The 19,287-nt window shown below is 37.4% G+C and overlaps 1 protein-coding gene across 1 annotated transcript; it reads left to right on the top strand.

Annotated features, from left to right (window-relative positions):
- Nucleotides 1-2,636: 2,636 nt before the first annotated feature.
- On the top strand, nucleotides 2,637-19,287 carry LOC114529604 (E3 ubiquitin-protein ligase UHRF1-like). The gene is made up of 10 exons (XM_028551422.1): nucleotides 2,637-3,054; nucleotides 5,749-5,937; nucleotides 9,563-9,668; nucleotides 9,975-10,035; nucleotides 10,359-10,474; nucleotides 10,818-10,855; nucleotides 11,926-11,971; nucleotides 12,427-12,534; nucleotides 13,104-13,222; nucleotides 18,989-19,287. The coding sequence occupies exons 1-10, from the start codon at nucleotides 2,965-2,967 to the stop codon at nucleotides 19,046-19,048; spliced, it is 933 nt and encodes a 310-aa protein (XP_028407223.1). The 5' UTR covers nucleotides 2,637-2,964; the 3' UTR covers nucleotides 19,049-19,287.

Here is a 19,287-nt window from a genome sequence, read left to right as displayed (position 1 = left end):
CGTATGTAAAACAAATTAATACTGGTTTCCTAACACTAGTAGCAGTTTTCAGTATGTCACGTCCCATCCTCGTCCCCAGGTTCACGCAACCTCCTGGCTCCTTCCCAGGGCTTTTTACCTTGATTCTGGACGTCCGCGTCGCGGTAGATTTGGTGCATCTCAAACTTGCTATTAAACAGAAACACGGGACTTTTCCCGCCGAAATTGACAAGCGAAGTGATGTAATGAAAATTTGTAATTGAATCGAATTACGAACCTCGAAATTACGTGTTCTTCCAAATTCTCGTTCTTCCAAACTCACACGGACAACAAAAAGCTATAATCACCGACCAGTTACTGTCACTTCAGAGACAGTCAATCACTTGACCAATCAGAATGCAAGAAAATATAGTCACCTCGAAATTCACTAAAACTGTATAGAAACACAGAAAATGTTTTCTATTTCTTATAATAATAAATAATAAATAGCGTAATTTCTCTAATTGAATTAATTGTATAATCTTGATTAAACTAGCTTCTTAAGAAAGTGAGACCTTAGGGTGAGACGATTGATAGACACTACCTACGGGACGTTACTATATGGTGTCTATAATAAGGACTGAATTTATATAAAAGTATCAAATGCCGAGAATCCACTGTCAAACTAGGATCACTTTCGTCGTTCTGAACCTCAATTCACATGTATGCATACAGGCATTCTCATCAGTTAAAGAACATTAAAAAATCATATCAACTTTTAATAATTTAATAAAACTGAATTTAAAAAGCATTCAAACAAACTATAGCTATACATATGTGACCGTTGAACTTGCATATAAAATACATATTGGATGGTTAAATTTGATGTGTACATAATGGGTGGATTGAATACAGTGTTTTAAACGGAGAAGATGTTATGAATATTATGCTCTCTTGTGACACTCCCGTATATTTATCATGAAACACATGAAACACGTCAAATACAAAAAGTTAAATTTGCTTTGTTTTTGGCTGGCAAAATAATTAAATTTCACTAAATATACATTAATTATCAGTTTAGTATTTACGAATATTTAGGACAGAAAAGTTTATCCATGTGCTCTGTTTGATCCGGTACACTGAGGATAATTTTTCTGGAAACCAGCCTTAAAACAATTATTGGATTCAGCTTTGCATGATATCGAGAATCATTCAGACCTCGGTAAATGTTATCCGCCTCAGATAGCATTGATCTTGGTCTGAATGAATTCTTGGAATATCCGGAATTATTGAGCCTCATGATCAGCCTCATCCAACATACTGAATCGTTTATTTTTAATAATGACGTGTTTATTAATGACACCCCCTAAATTGAAGCTCGTTCGCCACGCCCCTGGTTAAACGTTTTCTGGAAATGTCAAAACAACTTAGTACTATGACTTATAATTAAGAATTGTAACGACCCCAAACGCGATATATATACCAATATATACTTAACGCAAGTCGTGTAAATTTAATCGACACAACAAAAGCTATAAGGAGATCGATATTATGGCGCGGAAGTCTTTAGCAGCCAAGGTAGGAATAAAGATTACGTTTACCCGAGCGTTGAATGTTTCTTTGACGTCGATATTTTTTGATACCGAGCCGACACCGAGCTTGCCATGCAATTATTTCGGTGGTAGCTACTGCCTGAGATGAACGGATATTTCCCCCTGCACGGAAATCTGTCTTCTCTGTGGTCAATATCAACACTATCAGTCTATCACATCGGTTTTAGGGACAGAAAAATCATGACGACTTGCGTAAGCAAAAGATGTTCGTTTCTCGTTCTTCTGTGTGTCAACACGGGCAAACAGACGAATTATCCCCATAGTCAGTCGCCTGATTTAGACGAATTCGAATGGGTAATTTGTCTTGATGCATCATCCGTCCCTAAGCATAAATACGGGGTTGGGAACGAACTACGAAAAATTCGTCATAAAGCGGCTCTTATTCCATTATAAAACGTGCACTCTTTCCAAAATTGCCCAATTCTCGTGCACCTTCTAAACCTAAACGCGCGATTCTGTGTGTCAGACAAATCATTCGTCCAGACAGTAATCCGTCTCTAGTATAAATCGTGCCAATCTCTTCACACTATACGGTGAAAACGCTACCATAAGGGAAACCTGCATAAGGAAACCCGCGAATGCCATAAATATACCGTGTGTATGCATACATGCATGTACATTTATGATTTGTTTGTTAAAACATAGTAACTCCTGTCACCAGAGATTGGGCCTGTATGCTTATGTTTTAGCTAAATTTAATATTTTTTCTTAGTAATACCATCATAGTTCTATTTGCTTAGCCTCTTAGGGTAAAACCTTAGACATACAGAGTAAAACCCAGTAAAACCAGGGATTTTCCCCGCCAAAAATTTTCGTTTTTCAAATCATACAACTTACATTAGAATGCCGGAAAAAAAAATTCGTTTCCAAATTTGTTTCCAAATATATGTTTTTCAATATTTTTTGAAATAATATTGCCGTCAAAAGCAAGAAAATGTCGAATAACGACAAAATGATCAGTCATTCAACTGTGCATATTTTCATAATCCAGAGAAAAATAAATTTTCTACGTGGAAGCATTGTTTTTAACACGTGGGATGATCAAGCTCTGCACGCGAAATAAGACCAAGACGAACATGTGCAACGGTCTCTTCTCTCCAAGCATCTTGCCTCGTGCGTGAAATAAATTAATCTACGATAATTTTGGACGGTGTTTTACTTTACGAGTATTATCTCAGTTTTGATATTGCAGTTACAACGCAAGTGCGAGGCAAATATATTGTGACCCGCATATTACGATAATTGGAGGTATTGGTATTGTCAAAATAATAAACAGACATCAACCATCGAGTTCAAACCAAGCAGTGTTCATTTACACGTGCATTTAATACTCTGTCCCACTGTCGTCTGGGGAAATATCATCTTCAGCAATTATCTGTATTCTAATATAACAATGAGTGGTCTCAGTACGTACGAAAAGCAACGATTGAAAAACATTGAATACAATAAAAGCGTCTTGCGAAGTCTTGAAATACCTGGTTTGGTGAGTACTCAAGCACTTGCACATCTGTTTCAAACTATTGGTTAACATATAAAAAATTCTGAATGTAAAATGGCTTTTGGATATAAAATCTTCGTATGGGATGTAGAGGGGCTGGCAACTATCCAAATTTTCAACAATCGAGGTATTCAGTTAATTAGTCATAGATATTTTTAGCCATATATACATAGAAACAAGTCATTTAAAGTTTGGGACACCTGTGAGTGAAATTCAATGGGGATGCAGTCATTTCTGTTTGTGGGATATATACATTTGTTTTTAATAGCTATATTGGGTGTGGGTTTGGTTGACATATGGGTACCTATATATCTACTGTATCCTGGTAGAATACCTATTAAGTAAGTATTTAAAGGAGGCTGTTTCAAATTCCTGACATGGGTACAAATCTTGAAGATTTTTTACAGTTAATTTGGTGAATAGTTAAGTTACGTACACCAGTCATTGATGTTTAATGAAAATTGCTGAAAGGCCATATCAATGCTTACCTGTGAAGATATTCAGTAAATTGGAGGCGCTGTAGTTTTCAATAAAAATACTTAGGTCTCAAAAAAGCAGGCATTTGCCTCATCGAGAACCATCCTTATGTACTGGTTGAAACATGTTGAGTTTGTCAAGCTTTCGTCCTAGAAGTTAAACTTGAATCCAAACCAATATTGTGTAAAAAGCATACACAGAACCTAATCACTTTAGCCCTACTCAGGGTTACCATTAAGATACACAAAAAATAGAATTTATGGCAAAGCCTCTATTACTGGTGTGCCATATAGCAAAAGAAACTGTTGCATCCCTTGCCCCTTATATTGCTGGGCAAACAGGCTAGTCGAGGTGTAAGTTCTCCCAGTGAAATATTGAAAAATAATATTTAGAGAAATGCTTTCATCATGACTACTTTTAACTTCGATTTTTCTTCAAATGCACAAGTTTTTCAAAGAGACGAACAACTAATATCATACAATATTATTTTAACAAGAGAGAAATCGTAAAGTAGGGGATGTCTGAATCCATACAAGTGTTTTATGTGCCCATGAAATTGACTTATAATATGAATTAATCATAATAATTTATGTTGTTTTTCTTGTTGTCTTTTGTATTTTCTTGTTAAACACCACCACCATAATTTATTAGTTGTGATACTCATTACTTGCATTGACTGTCGTACTGAATGTCTGTCATGACACTTTTTCATGTCTCATCACACTTCAATTGTGGTTCAATCCCTTCATTTTTGGTTCGAAATTAGGTAGAGCCTAGAGGCATGGCCAAAAAGGGGGCAGTTGCCCCCAATCATTTGAGAAATCATGTTTTGAAAATATTAAATTCCAGGTGAAATAGGTGACATATTCTAATTAAATTTTTATTTGGTAATCTGTTTGTGACAATAGCTATTAGAATGAAAGATGAGTTATACCTTCAAATCTCGAAGTTAAGGTGTCGACCAGTTCAAAAGCTGGATAGCATTTTGTTTTGTATAGCCTGGATTAAACCTTAGTGTTCTTAGATTACGCGTTCTCTCTAATAACTGTTGCCTACAAATCTGTAATATTTTATTATTTCAGGCATGTTTACAATGGTTGAAGAAATCGCCGCACAACCACCGCCCACAGGTGCTTTGATACCTGTACAAAACGCTACAATTCGGCATTTCTTCTAATCCGCAGTTTCAATAAGAAATTTTAGAGGCTTCTAAATGCGACTGCCAAAAGTAAAACCAGATGTTCTTTTAAAATACTAAATAATCCTAAAACTTTTTATCCAAGGGCATTTATGATGAGAGTTAATATGCAGGATATTAGGATAATTCGTAGTACTTAACCTGAGGCGGGGTTTTTTTCACATTTTAAGCATTTTCTAAAACACATTTTAGGGATAATTTATTCAAAGAAGCTGCCACGATTCTCCTATTTTATTTTGAAACACTTTTTTGTATCAATTAGATTACAATTTTTTAGATTTCTTAAATTATGAAAACCATTTGATAATTCAATCATAAGAGCCAAGCCCGAATATGTTATATTTATATCAAGTGTTACAGCTAGAAGTATTATCATTTAGAAATCGAGAGCGAGTAATATCCGATTGCTCTGGTATAAGAACTACGAGGAAAGCAAAACATGCAGTTAAAAACATTGGTATCGAAGCATGATTGGTTGTTGCGTAGTATATTTGAGACTTTCAAAAGGAAACGGTGCTATTTGTAATTTTGTATATATTTCGCAGGCATGTTTCGGAATGTTCAACTTATTTGGTTGCAGACGTGTATGTAAAGTCCCGTTCACACGATCCAATTTTCTCGGATCCAATTTACTTCTGACGTATAGAATGTAGTTTGTTATTGGTAAACAGTACTGCATTGGCTTTAGTTAATTTGCAACCCATACACTTTGCAAGTCAACGGACTATAAAACATCCATTAGAAGTGAATTGGATCGGACAAAATTGGATCGTGTGAACAAGCCTTAACACTTCAAAGAGTCTAATTATATTTTGCGCAAATATAACAACTCCTTTCTTTATTCTACATGTAACCAGCATTGCAATAAAAAATCGCTGTAAGAAACTTTGAACACATGAAACATGTGGGCTGTCGATCGAGAACCTCTTTTCTATTTTTGTCTTACGTTGTCTCCAGTAATTAAGTACACATGCAACTAACTTGAAATTTATCAACCCCAACAGATTGGCAGTCCAGTGCCACCGAGACGTGTTGTTGCTAAAAAGCCCCGTGGGATCAAAAGAAAAAGAAATAATGACAAGAACAACAACAACAACAATGAAAACACAAAAAGCCTGTCAAATCTTACGATAGACCGAAAGTTTAATGGCTACATGACAAGGTCAAAGAGATCACGTCTAGCTGACATAGAGGTAAAGGAAAATAGATTGCGTCATGTTTGACGAACTACCTGAAAAATGTACAAATGTACAGTAGATAAGAGGGGGCAGGGGAGCAAAATACCCGCGCTCTCAGAAAGGGCCCGAGCTTTAGAAATATGAGAAGCGTCTTTATTCACAAGGATTAGCAACGTTATCACGAAAAAATTAGAAAAGCGCAAGAACTGCATGATTTCGTGGTATATAAAAAACGTGATATCTTGCTGGAGGGGACAACCCTGACTGGCTCTCGCGCTCGCCTGCCTTTGCAGTATAAAAGTTGAGAGGTTTTGCTGTTCTTGCCTGGGTTTATATATATAAATATATATATATATATATATATATATATATATATATAAATATATATATATATATATATATATATATATATTATACAGGGTGTATCAAAAAAAGTTAGACAATTTTGAAAGTGCTCTCAATTCCACAAATCTGCTCATGAAACTTAATTTTTTATATGTATGGATGGTTTTAGTACTTGAAATATAAAAAATATAAAAAAAATCCAAAATAGTAAATTTTTCAAAGAAGGGGCAACCCCCCTGCTTGCTCAGCTAAACGTGGCTTGCGCACAGAATTGCTAAACGCTATTCTTTATTTGATTTTATGTATGAAAACGTCGACATTTGTTTCATTTATGATGAAATTTTGGCAAGATTTAAGCGAATGTAATCCTCCGAATAGTCTATTAAAACGTCGCATGTTTCTCCGCTGGTGCTCTTCCTGCTTTGTTATAAACGCATAAATTTACATAATTTGCATTGAATTAATAAATTGCATTGAATTAATTAGAGCATTTCAAGCAAAGAACATTTGAAATCTCACATGTACTGGTAGTTAAATTACACTTTTACATAAAAACAGTTATTTAACATCTGAATTGTAAAAACAGGTAAATTTTACAATTTAAAAGTAACGAATTGCTCTTAGTCTTCAACGTGTCCTCCATTTCTTTCTGTGCAAACTTGCGCACGTCTAACCATGTCAAAAACAGCACGGCGTATCATTTCTCGATCTTGTCTAATCACATCCATTTCTTCACGGATTCGTCGTTCAAGTTCGTCGAGATTTTCTGGTGGCGTTATGAAAACTTTGCTTTTCAGATAACCCCAAAGAAAAAAGTCAAGCGGATTAAGATCTGGTGATCTGGCAGGCCATTCCACGGGACGATTCAGTGCGATTATCCGATTTGCAAAAAGTTCGGTTAATCGAGCAGTTACCTCTCTTCTTCTGTGAGGAGGAGCACCGTCCTGTGCCCACCATACTCGTCGAAATGGGGCATTACGCCTGTTGCGATAACGGGGCAACCGCCGTAAGGCAGGGACAATTTCGTCATTGATTAAATCCAAGTAGTCCAACCCGTCAATGTTGTTTTGAAAGAAAAAGGGACCGATAACAGTTCCATTTCCCATCAATCCAACCCAAATCGTCAACTTATGTCGGTCGTCATTTCGCTGATACTCGAAATCTATCCGTTTTTCGCCTCGTGGTTGGTATTCTCGAATGTTGCGGGTGTTGACCGAAGCATTCAGTGCAAATCCTGATTCGTCGCCGATGAGCAAATCGTCAAGAAAACGGTCGTTCCGATCACGTAGCCATGCACTGGCAAAACTGTACTCGCCGCAGATTATCACCGGGAAGAAGTTGGTGGCGTTTAATCATTTGATAGGGATGGAATCTCAAATCTAAACGTGTTATGCGGTTGAAAGTTGCCGATGACAAACCAAGTCTGTTTCGACGACAGCTTAACCGCGGCCTTTCACCATTCAAAACCTCTCCATTGGCTTCTTCAATAACATTGCGTACAGCTTCAATGTTTTCAGCACTTCTCGCTGTTCTTAGACGACCTGAATTACCTCTGTTTAAGTTACGGCTCGTCCCGTTATTACGATATTTCTTAACATTGTAATAAATGATTGCACGTGAAGGCATTCGGACATCTGGATATTCGTTCCTGAAACTTTGGCGAACCAAGTTTATGTTGTTGCTACGGAGGAACTCTGACACCATAAAAGCTCTCTGCTGTGGCGTAAATTGTGGCATTGCCATTTCAAAATCTAGCTGGTGTTATACGAGAACATGCGTTTCAGAACAAACAACTCGAACAACAAATCCATAGAAATTCCACGGAAGTCCCATGGGAGTAAAACAAGTTGACAAAATGCAAATTTATGAATTCATAATAAACCAAGAACAGCACCAACGGAGAAATATGCGACGTTTTAATAGGCTATTTGGGGGATTTACATTCGGTTAAATCCCGCCAAAACTCTATCATAAATGAGACGAATGTCGAACATTTCATACATAAAATCAAATTAAAAATAACGTTTAGCATTTCTGTGCGCAAGCCACTTTGAGCTCAGCAAAAGTTTACAACTCCCCTGCTTTGAAAAATTTACCATTTTCGATTTTTTTTATATTTTCTATATCTCAAGTACTGAGACAAACCATACATATAAAAAAAATTTAATTTCATGAACAGATTTGTGGAATTGAGAGCACTTTCAAAATTGTCTAACTTTTTTTGATACACCCTGTATATATATATTAATAATATTATTATATAATATTATTATATATATATATATATATATATATTATATATATTATATATATTATATATATATATATATATATATATAAACGTTGCGTAATTATCATTGAGCAAACATGTCTAATAACCCCCCCGAAACGTTGCGTTTTAAACCTAAACAAACGCGAAATATTTTGCACGCTTCAAGTTTGAACGCAAATGGCAGTAATGCATGTCCTTGTTTGCACTGCTTGACTTTATTAGCACGGCAGAGCTCGTACTCCTACCGGTACAAATTTTTAGGCGTTAGTGCCAATGAATTGAGAGTAGTGTGTGTGAACTGGACTTACGTTCTTGTGAGTTTTCCCAGGCGTAATTAGGCTATGTGCATTTATGAACGTCGTTTTCGAGCGTTTTCAAAATCGTTTTTGTCTATTTTATTGTTTACACGTCTACCCTGTCCACACAATCGATGGAAAAATATGTTTAATATGTTAAATTAGCTTCTACTTCTATTTTAAATTGACGGTGTTTGAAACCGTTTTTGCATGAAATCGAATGTAAAAACACTCGAAAACGTTTACCGCGTGTACATCGCCTTAATCTTGATTCACAAAAGAGCTAATTTAGGAATATGAGGGTTGTTTACATGAGCCCGCGGTAATACCCGAGATTTGACGAAGCATGAGATGATTTTGAGGTATTGAAATAAGTCTTAGAAATAAAAAAAGCAAGTGCATTTTCGGGACGACCACACGTCTACTGCCAGAATTATTTTATATACTAATTTCACTACCTCATCATCATCATCAAGTCATCTCACGCTTCGTTTAATCTCAGTTGAAAGGGTCGTAAAAAACCCCCCGTACCATGCATGCATACAGCATTTAAATAGTGTCCTTTTTCTACAGGGAAACGCCTTTTCACAAAATATTGCAATGAGCGTGACCATGCATGCAGCTTTTTTGAGGAAAAAGGAAAATTATTATACATTTGATCACTTTTAGACGACGTAGAATCTCCAATGCTAGTACTAATTTATGATAAACGCTCTCCACGATATAGAATGGGAATATTGAAGACCTTGAAGACGGAACTTTAATCGAGAAAGATCGTATTTATGAGAAACCAAAACCCAGATATTCTGAGAATTGTTTTGGCCAAATACCAGGTATATCACATATACAGTAGTGTCTTTACCTTAGTTAAAGAACAAAATACCGAATTTTGTAATTGAAATACTTTCGTGCGGTTCGGATTTCGTTTGTGACTCATGAAAACTGAATTAGAAAACTGAAACTATTTTAACACGATAAAAAGATTTTAGAATCAACGGCGTCGAAAAATTGAAATTCAGTTTCAGTTCAGTTAGAATTGTTTCGGCTATTGAAATCGTATCTGTTTTAAATAATTTTTAATCTCGCTAAGCTTTCCTCGAAGTTCCACCCAGAAACTTCTTGAACATTTCTCTGTCTAGATATTCCTGTCGGTACTGTTTGGCATTCGCGCATGGATTGTTCGCGCTCTGGTGTTCATAGGTATGTAGTTTACAGGAAACTATATAAAACGTTCTCCAAAACCTCTTAATTCCTGTGTGTAGTACCCATTTCTAGCCGAGGCTTGACTAAAACCCATTTGCGTTGCCAAATTTATTCCAATATTCAGTGTTATTTTTCTCCCTTTGAAATATACGTATCTGCGTATCGTAGATTCAAAAACTAATTGTCGGATGGATCAACGTCGTTAATGACGAATATGGGAGTGCGATTAATGCCAACCAAGTGACGTGATCACAGGCTCAGGCTTTTCTATATTTCTCACCCTTTTGTTACTTAAACTAATTCATGCATATTTCCTTTAGGGCTTCTGTTGCTGGTATTCATGGTAACGAGCGGGAAGGGTGTTACTCGATTGCGCTTTCCGGGGGGTATGAGGACGACGTGGATTATGGCGAATGCTTCACGTACACTGGAGAAGGTGTGTTCAAATTATTCATGTGTACCGTACTAACCCTGGGGAGCGTACTACTGAAATTGGTTTCTGAACATTTTTTCCCTACCAAAATATTACTTCACGTCCGCGTCGTATAGTTTTTGGTGTGTCTTAAGGTCCCTAATAGCACCCTTATTCCTCTGTTACCATAAATGCATAAATTTTACTAACATGTGATCTCATGTAAAGACATCACGCATTTGAATTTACACCAAATTGTACTTCAACGATTTTTTCAATATAGTCAAAAATGTTTGTGATACTGTATTTAACAACACCATCAAAAGCTTAAATAACTTATTTTATATACTTTGATTATATTTTAAAGGAGGGAGAGACCTGAAAGGGACAAAAGCTAATCCGAAGGTACTGTATCTGATCGTAACGATAAAGAATCGAAAGGTCATCGAGCGTATTAAGGTGGTTTCCTAGAATTGTTGAAGTTCTCAAAATTATTATTTAGATTCGATTTTTGAAACGAGGTTTCTTGCTGCAAGAAAATTTTAACGTACGATCGATATTACGATATTAAAAATACGATCAATATTCTTTCAATAAAATAACAAAAATGAAAAATTCACATGCATGTAATGCACGCAGTAATCATAACGTTGCAATGTGACCGAAACTGTGGAAAACTTTAAAATGCACCATCACATGAAATTTTGCATGCAAAGTTTTGAACAAGATTTATCAAGAAATGATGAAATATTTGCGAACAATTTTCGATTCTTAGGATATTAATCAACGTATGACAAATTTTCAACCTGTTTACAAAATTGCATCAACAATTCTAGAAAGACACCTCTGAGTTGCTCACACTTGGCCTATATTATACACAAAAATCTTATGAACAATGGAATTCTGCGATTGCCGCCAGGATCTCCTGCGCTTGAGTTGCTTTTCTTTGCTTGAATTTTACGATTCCGGTACAAAACGTCAAATTCATTTAAATTACTTTACCACATATCATGTTGCAAATTTAATCGTTTTTCCGTTCGCAAATTACCCAAAGATGAAGGAATTTGACCTGACGTGCGAAATTTGTTTGAATAATTTGTGAACATACGAACTGAATACTTTTACTTTGGAATTTCACAACCTTACACGGAATGTAGCTGTAAAGCACCAAAAGCAATCTTCCAATCTTTAATAATGCATGCCATCTTGACTTCAAAATGCATATGAGTTGGCAAGTCGCCGTGGCAAGTCTCATGACAGTGCGGTGGTTCAGTTCAAACTCAGGCAAGATGGACTTTCACTCTGAAGTGCGTTTTATAGACATTTTGGACCTTCGACAATAGTCAACCTGGAGGCTTAAATAATCTCTGTTGGTTTCACAATAAAATCTATTTTATAAATTACATAACTATTATGATCATAATATATCGATCTCGGGAAGAAAACCTGAACTAAAATTACAAGTGATTTTTTAGAATTTGCGAACAGCGGAACAGTCAAAAAATCAGGTTTTAAAGAAAGGTAATTATTTTTCACACCTGCTATTTATATATTGGCCTATACGTGTATTTATTGTATGGCAAACTCTTGTTTTGTAAATTCCCAACGTTTCATTAGTCAATTTTGGGTCACGGAGCTGTCTTGGTGCCCTCGAGAATGTTTTGCGCGCATACGTAACGAAATTATTATCGCTCTAAATGAACGCGAAAAAAACAATGAAGATTATTCGTTCTAACGATACAGATACGAAGAAATTAGGATATTTTCGAACAGAAATCGGGTAGGAATGATTTTAGCTGAAATCATGCCAGCATTTCGAGTACAAATTGCTTGACTTACCACAAATTCTGTCCAGTCTGGGAAGGGGGCGGGTGGGGGCTGGTACCAAGATAGATATTTTCGAAGTATCAATTTTTAAACACTCTGTAAAGGTAATCGTGTACCCCTCGATTGCTGACTTGAAAATATATTTTTAGGTAACCTCGCGCTGAGCAGGAACACCACGAATGGTAGACCTGTGCGTGTTGTCAGAGGATTCAAACTGAACAGTCCTTACGCGCCTGATGAGGGATACCGTTATGATGGTAAGTGCACTTACAGCCCCAAACTTATTAGCGTGGCTGTGTGACACATTTAAGATTTTGGTCGGTAGGATATTAATATTTTATGGTCTGATAGCACCTGGGTATACCAGACTGTGAGAAAAGGTATTAAAAAAAATTTAAATTTTAAAAGCTCACTCACACTCATTAGAGCTTGATTTTCAAGATTTTATGTTAAATCTTTCTATTGATACGAAAGGACCTTAAATTCTTATTGATTAAGTAAACAGAATTTCTATGTTAGCTACACTCAATGAATATGCGAGTGAGTGAGCTTTTTGAGTGCAGGCGTTAGGTTGGATTTCCACTTGCAGAGAAATAGTTTACTAGCGAAATATATTTGCATATTTTCCTTCAATTTGAGCAGCATAAAATGCTTGTCATAGAATCCTTATCTATCCAACGAAAATTACCTAAAGGCTAAATCAATGATCACCCACAGTAGATCGTAGAACACCACTGATGAATTACGACATAATTATATAAAAATCAGTTATCAGAATTAATTGACTAGCAGGCGTGGCGTTTTACTAATGAAATTTGTTTTAAAGGTCTGTATACTGTAGAAAAATACTGGGAAGCTGTCGGATTACGCGGGTTCATGGTGTATAAATTTGCGTTCAAAAGATGTCCAGATCAAGCGCCACCACCTTGGCTTGCTGAATCACAGGTTAGTAACACTTTGTTTCCATGCTGAAGAGTGGTGAGTCATATATTTCCTTCTGCTCTAATTTCGGCCAAGGCTGAAGATTCTGCGAAACGTTTCAATCTAGGGTTTTCTGCAGCTCCATAAATTTGTGCAAAAAATCAAAATGGATTAAGGCTTACTTCGCATTTTCATACACACATGTACTCAAAAGTTCAATTCCGATAGTTTTAAATGATACTCTTATAATTCGCAAAAATCAGAATGAATAAATGTGTATAGTAAGTGTAGTGTTTGGTTTGTGAATGAACAAAACTTTAGATAATTATATACATTTAGTATTTTTTAAACTACTTTAGGTATATACATGCATACCCTTTATTATGTACAAGTGCGCGTATTTTCCGTATGTCACGTTTAGGAGTGACATAAAGGCCCTGTCACACTGTTGCGTATCGCATTAGCGTATGGCAGCGTATGATAAATATCACGCATACGCCGGAATACGCTGAAATATGCTGGTGGTACGTCGTGCGTAAGTTATACACGTCCCAAGCACGGTCACATACGCTGGTATACGCCGAGAAAGAAAATTTTTTTTAAGCATGCTTAAAAATCTTGTGCGTGTTTGGACGTATGGTTTATACGGTAAAGATAAGCTAGTCATACGCTGAATACGGCAGAAGGACGCTAAATGTACTGTACTAATAGGTTGAGTACGCTAATCATACGCAAATGAGTAAGTGTGCCGTACAACTAACGTGTTGATAGCGCATCAGTAACGAAGGTCTAACTTATGTGTGACGTATGTTTAACGTCTATAGAGGGCTTAGCGTATGACTGACGATTAAGTAACGCATTTACCGTACAATTAGCGTATAGTTAACGCCTGGTCGTCGTATCCTCAGCGTATTGCAAACGTTACGAGAAAGGGTATATAAATATTATAGCATGCCATTTATTGTGTAAAATATATATTTATGTTGGATGCCTTCATATCATCTTGTACCTTCGAGGATAAAGGTTGGAGTTAGCTGTTCTTGAATACCAGTTTGATCTCATAGCTTTGACGATTCGTCACATAGAAAATAACAGAAGGAAAAGGAGAAAAAAAAGAAAAAGACGTGAGGTATGGATGAGATCATGGATCGGAAGGCGAAGGCAGTTTGGCATTTACGACCAACTTCTGGTGGAACCCGAAGCGAGGATACGCGATGTTTCAAGAACTTTATGCGGATGGTCCCCGAGATGTTTGATGAGCTTTTGGCAAGAGTGAGTCCCAGGATCACCAAGAAACATACCTGGTATAGGCGACCCCTGGAGCCTGGGCTGAAGCTCTCTTTGACTTTGCGACACCTTGCCTCTGGAAGCACGTATTCAGCCATGAAGTACGGATGGAGGGTCCCCACAACACCCAGTCACTTATTGTCAGAGAGGTTTGCCAAGCCATCATCGACGAATACATGTCCGAAGTAATGACCTGCCCTACCACGCCAGAGGGATGGCGTGCCATATCTGATAAGTTCCTCAAGAGGTGGAACTTCCCCCATACATGTGGTGCTATAGATGGAAAGCACATTGCCTGCAAGTGTCCACCAAAAAGTGGATCCCAATATTTCAACTACAAGGGATTCTACTCTGTTGTACTCATGGGCCTTGTAGACGCAGATTATAAATTCATCTGGGCAGACTCGGTGGTAAAGGGTCATCATCGGACGCACAGATCTACAACAACTCTGAAATCAAAGAATTAACAGAAGACGGAACTATAGGATTCCCCGTCCCCAATGCTTTACCAAATGACTATCAGAGTGTCCCCTACTTCTTTGTAGGTGACGATGCCTTTGCCCTCCGAGAGACAATGATGAAGCCATACAGCCGCCGTGGTCTACACTATGAAGAGAGGATATTTAACTACAGGATTTCCCGAGCCAGAAGAGTAGTTGAAAACGCTTTCGGCATCCTGACGAATCGCTTCCAGGTTCTGTTAACTACAATGCAGCATCACCCTGATACAGTAAAGCTCATCGTTAAAGCTTGTATTGTTCTGCACAATCTCATGAGGATGCGCTATCCTGAATTACAGCATCTAGACCATGCAAAGAACATGAACAACCACTTCATTCCTGGATCATGGAGACAAGAGAGAAATTTGCTCGACACACATACATTTGTTGGGAGAAACACATCCACCAACAAAGGAAAGGGGCTAAGGAATCTGTTGAAACACTGGGTCAACTCAGAGGCAGGTGCAGTTCCATGGCAAGACAAATCAAATTATTGTAAACGAAACTAAACCACAACAAAACTTTTTGTAGATGTCGAAACACATGTTAATTATATAGTCACTCCAACATTAATACTGCAAGATTTTAGAATATATACAATGTTGTCCTTTAGACAAGGGTGTAAATGCAGTGTGTATTATGAATTTATGAGAAACAAAAAATGAGAATTTAATTTTTGACAATTCGATTATCGTGAGAGTTACTACAGTAACAAAATAGTCAATACTTCTTTCACGTTGGTGGTCGAAGGTTGAGAACCTCATCCTGAAATCCAATATCATCAGTAGATTCCATGATTTCTCGAAATCCTGAAAGACTAGTAATGTTCGGGTGAGCTTGGACTGTGCGGCGTTGGGCTAGACGTTTCCGTTATTAACTCTGTTGCAGAAGCCAAAGAGGCACGAACCGCGCCTTGCTGCAACGGTTGCTGAGCAAGTTGTTGGGAAGGAGGAATCATCTGCTGTTGTTTAGTGGTATTCTTGTGATGGTGTGGATGCTGAAATAACCGCTGGTGAAACTGCTGCATGTACTCCATGGGCTGAGAGCCTCTCACCAACGGTGCCAGAGGCATGTTTATAGGCATGTTGCCGGGTTTCTGATAATTCTCAGAGAAGAATGGTGCTGATGCTCTAAATGAACAGAAGGGAATTCTTGTAGTGGGGTGCAAATCATGGGGTGGTTGAGAAGGGATCCCTTGTTGGTTCACTTTGATAGATGGAGCCGCCATTGCACTTGGAAATTCATCATCGCTGTCCTCATCCATAGGTTCAGACAATAACTTATTGATGGAGGACCTTGCCTTCTTGTACTTGGACTTGGACATAGTCAAAAGGCTCTCTTTAACATAATTTGCAAAGACACTTCGTGCTGTAATGGGTTGTTGTTTGGCTTTGTAGATGTCTTTGAGGATGGTGCCAGACTCAGCAACTCTCTTCTGTAGAGTCTCAAGGACGTCACTCTCTGTGTCCTGAGGTCGCTTGTGGGACCTTCCAGCGGTAGATGATGGTATTGGAGTGAATTCATCTAAGACATCCTGCATATCAGCGCAGGCGCTCTCGGCAGCATTAAGATCTCCTCTGTGAAGCTGGATGGTTTCCTTCACCTAGAAAGACCAAAAATATAATGTGGAAATTGTCTCAAATTACTTGGTCATCATGTTGCTAAGGTAATATGGCTGTCTACTTACACTCTGCATGGGCTCCGGTCGGTGGCGGGTGACAGTCTTCAGGAAGGCAAACTTTGAGAGGATCCACTGTTCTCTCTCAGTCAGGTTTTGAGCACTATCCCCGCTTTTCTTCTTGTCAAGGCGCGTATAGGTGTCGCGCAACGATCTGAACCAGCCCTTGAGGATGTCAACAGTCTTGTTCATCTGATGTGCTTGCTCTTCCCAGATCTTCTCTTTCTTGTCTTTCCGCCTATAATCTGTCATCTTCACATTCCACAGCACAGGATTGCCCATGATAAACTCCAGCATCAGCTCCTCTTCTGTGGCGCTGAGGTTGTAGGGGTTTTTCTTCGCCCTCTTTCTCTTATTTTTCTCCTTGCTATCAGCCCGCCTGAAGGAGGTGAAGTCATCAATGCTTTCAGATGATAAAGCTGATGAATTATGGAAGTCTTAGGAAGGTTGTGTTGGAGATTTTGAGAACTCAGGAACATGTCGCGCATTATTCAAAGATGTCTCAGGAATAAGTGCATCTTCATCAGGTGGTTCAACTACATCTGCAGGTGCACAAACACGTTGTTCGTCAGCTTTGGCAACGGCTGATTATGGAGTCCTCTTTCCTTTTCTTCGTCCGCGGGTAGATGATGTCTTCTTATTTGCCATGGTGTCTTCTTCTTTTTTCACTGTAGGTTTGACATTTTCTCGAATGGAGCCGTGTGAAAATACTGCCGCTTATATACGATTAAAGTCTGTGAAACGCCAGTGGTATACTTGACATGCGCATTCCAAACGCTTCTCGTAAGCTATTCATACGCTGGCATACGCCAGCGACAGGCTACTCATACGATACTCATACGTTTAATAAGTTAATTTTATGCAAAATGTCCTATTTTTACGGACTTTTTCGTGCGTATAAAAATGAATGAAATGATATTTATACGCGACTCATACGTTCCTATCATACGCAACAGTGTGACAGGGCCTTAAGTTACTAATTTCGAAATTTTCCTGCCATTTTCATTGTTGTTCTGTGGAGATACAAATGGTGCTTGGTAACTTTGGTTCGTATACAAAACGAAAGTAACGTTGGAAATACAAGTTAAAACAGTTAGATAAGTAAAATTTATTCTACTTTAAAGTTTGAGCTATATAATTTGAAAAATGTTTGCTTTTATAATCATCTTTCGCGGAGTCTTACTTGTCGTCTTTGTGTGTATTTTTGTCACTCAGATTTTAGTCCATATAATGAACAGAACATTACATGGTTGGCTCGAAGATATAGAGATTACTTCATGGTTGGCGAGTGCGTACGATTTTTATGCACGAGTTGTGAAGGATCGCAAAACGAACGAGTGAGCGTAGCGAACGAGTGAGTTTGCGATCCTTTGCAACGAGTGCATAATAAAAATCGTACAAACGAGCCAACTATGAAGTAATTTGTTTATTAAATGTGTATAGAGATTAATTTGACAACGACACGCTTTTAATATACAAAAACACAGCGAGCAACAAAATCAAAACTTTATCCATCAAAACATATTTATTACCGTTCAGTTTCTTTGTAATTTTGTTCAATAGAAGTTAGATATTCTTTCCGAAAGATTCGAGAATGTGCTGAATGTAAAAATATCTTGAATATGAGAATTATGTTTTGAATCCCACTCCTATATTTCGACGCCATCTTGAAAGAAAATGTAAACAAATTGCCGCCAAAATGACATACGACAATTTTTCACGTGTGAAGAATATCGTACGTCCAATCAAAAGCCGTGTATGGCATTTTTTCACACGTGAAAAACATCGTACGTCCAATCAAATTGCATGAAATTAATTTACACAGTGAAATATCATTTTTATTTCATCATTCTGCTGTGCATAAATTTCTATACACATATAATAAATGGATTTTATGTTCTTGTGTCAAAAGCAATATTGTTTTTGCCACTCGAACATAAAATCCATATTTACTCACAACCGTGTAATATCCTATACATTACACATAAAGGCCAAAACTCGCTTGCCGCAAATCGCCAACGCGAAGTAATTTTTTATTTTTCTGTTGCAACCAAACTTGAAAAATGAAATTTTGGAAAAAGCCGACGAGCCCAAGCATTCTTCTGTTGGGAAATGGCATATAAAAACTGGAATTTATAACCACAAAAAAACGCCACTTCGGAACCAGTTTTAATGAATGGGTACTTTCACAAGCTATGTGCAAGGTTGCAAAACATATCACTCTTCGCCGTACGCGGAAGTTGGGTCAAGTTCCTCGCGTACAATACAATAATTAAAAGAATTTAAATGAACTTGTTTTGATCGCTATATCCCATCTCTTCGCAGGAATGCTCAACCGATGTCGATGAAATCCATTCAAATGAAGTTCCCGAATCAAGTACGTGATGAAACCATCAGATATAAAAAACGCTTTTGTTTTGCGAAGAAGAAAACTATTATTGGACTACTACAATTGAAGTTTACAAGAGAGAATAAGAAATCACATTCATTATCAACTGTTATATTATTTTAAATTGTTCATATTTTTTTAAAGTATACATCATAATGTATTGAAAAAGCTTTTTACATTTTGGGAAGTTGTTGTTCATGCAATATGTTATCTATATCTAAGAAATACATTTATG

The sequence above is a fragment of the Dendronephthya gigantea genome, unplaced genomic scaffold, assembly GCF_004324835.1.
Source record: "Dendronephthya gigantea isolate DGI-Jeju-01 unplaced genomic scaffold, DenGig_1.0 000057F, whole genome shotgun sequence".
Lineage (NCBI taxonomy): Eukaryota > Metazoa > Cnidaria > Anthozoa > Malacalcyonacea > Nephtheidae > Dendronephthya > Dendronephthya gigantea.
Note: the sequence above shows the minus strand (reverse complement) of the source record. Positions and strands in the feature narration are given on the sequence as shown.

Coding starts and splice junctions, on each gene's coding strand:
- LOC114529604 (XM_028551422.1), top strand. CDS start 2,965: ATGAGTGGTCTCAGTACGTACGAAAAGCAACGATTGAAAAACATTGAA. Junction 9,669..9,974: donor TTGTTTTGGCCAAATACCAG/GTATATCACATA, acceptor TTCTCTGTCTAG/ATATTCCTGTCGGTACTGTT. Junction 11,972..12,426: donor AAATCAGGTTTTAAAGAAAG/GTAATTATTTTT, acceptor ATATATTTTTAG/GTAACCTCGCGCTGAGCAGG.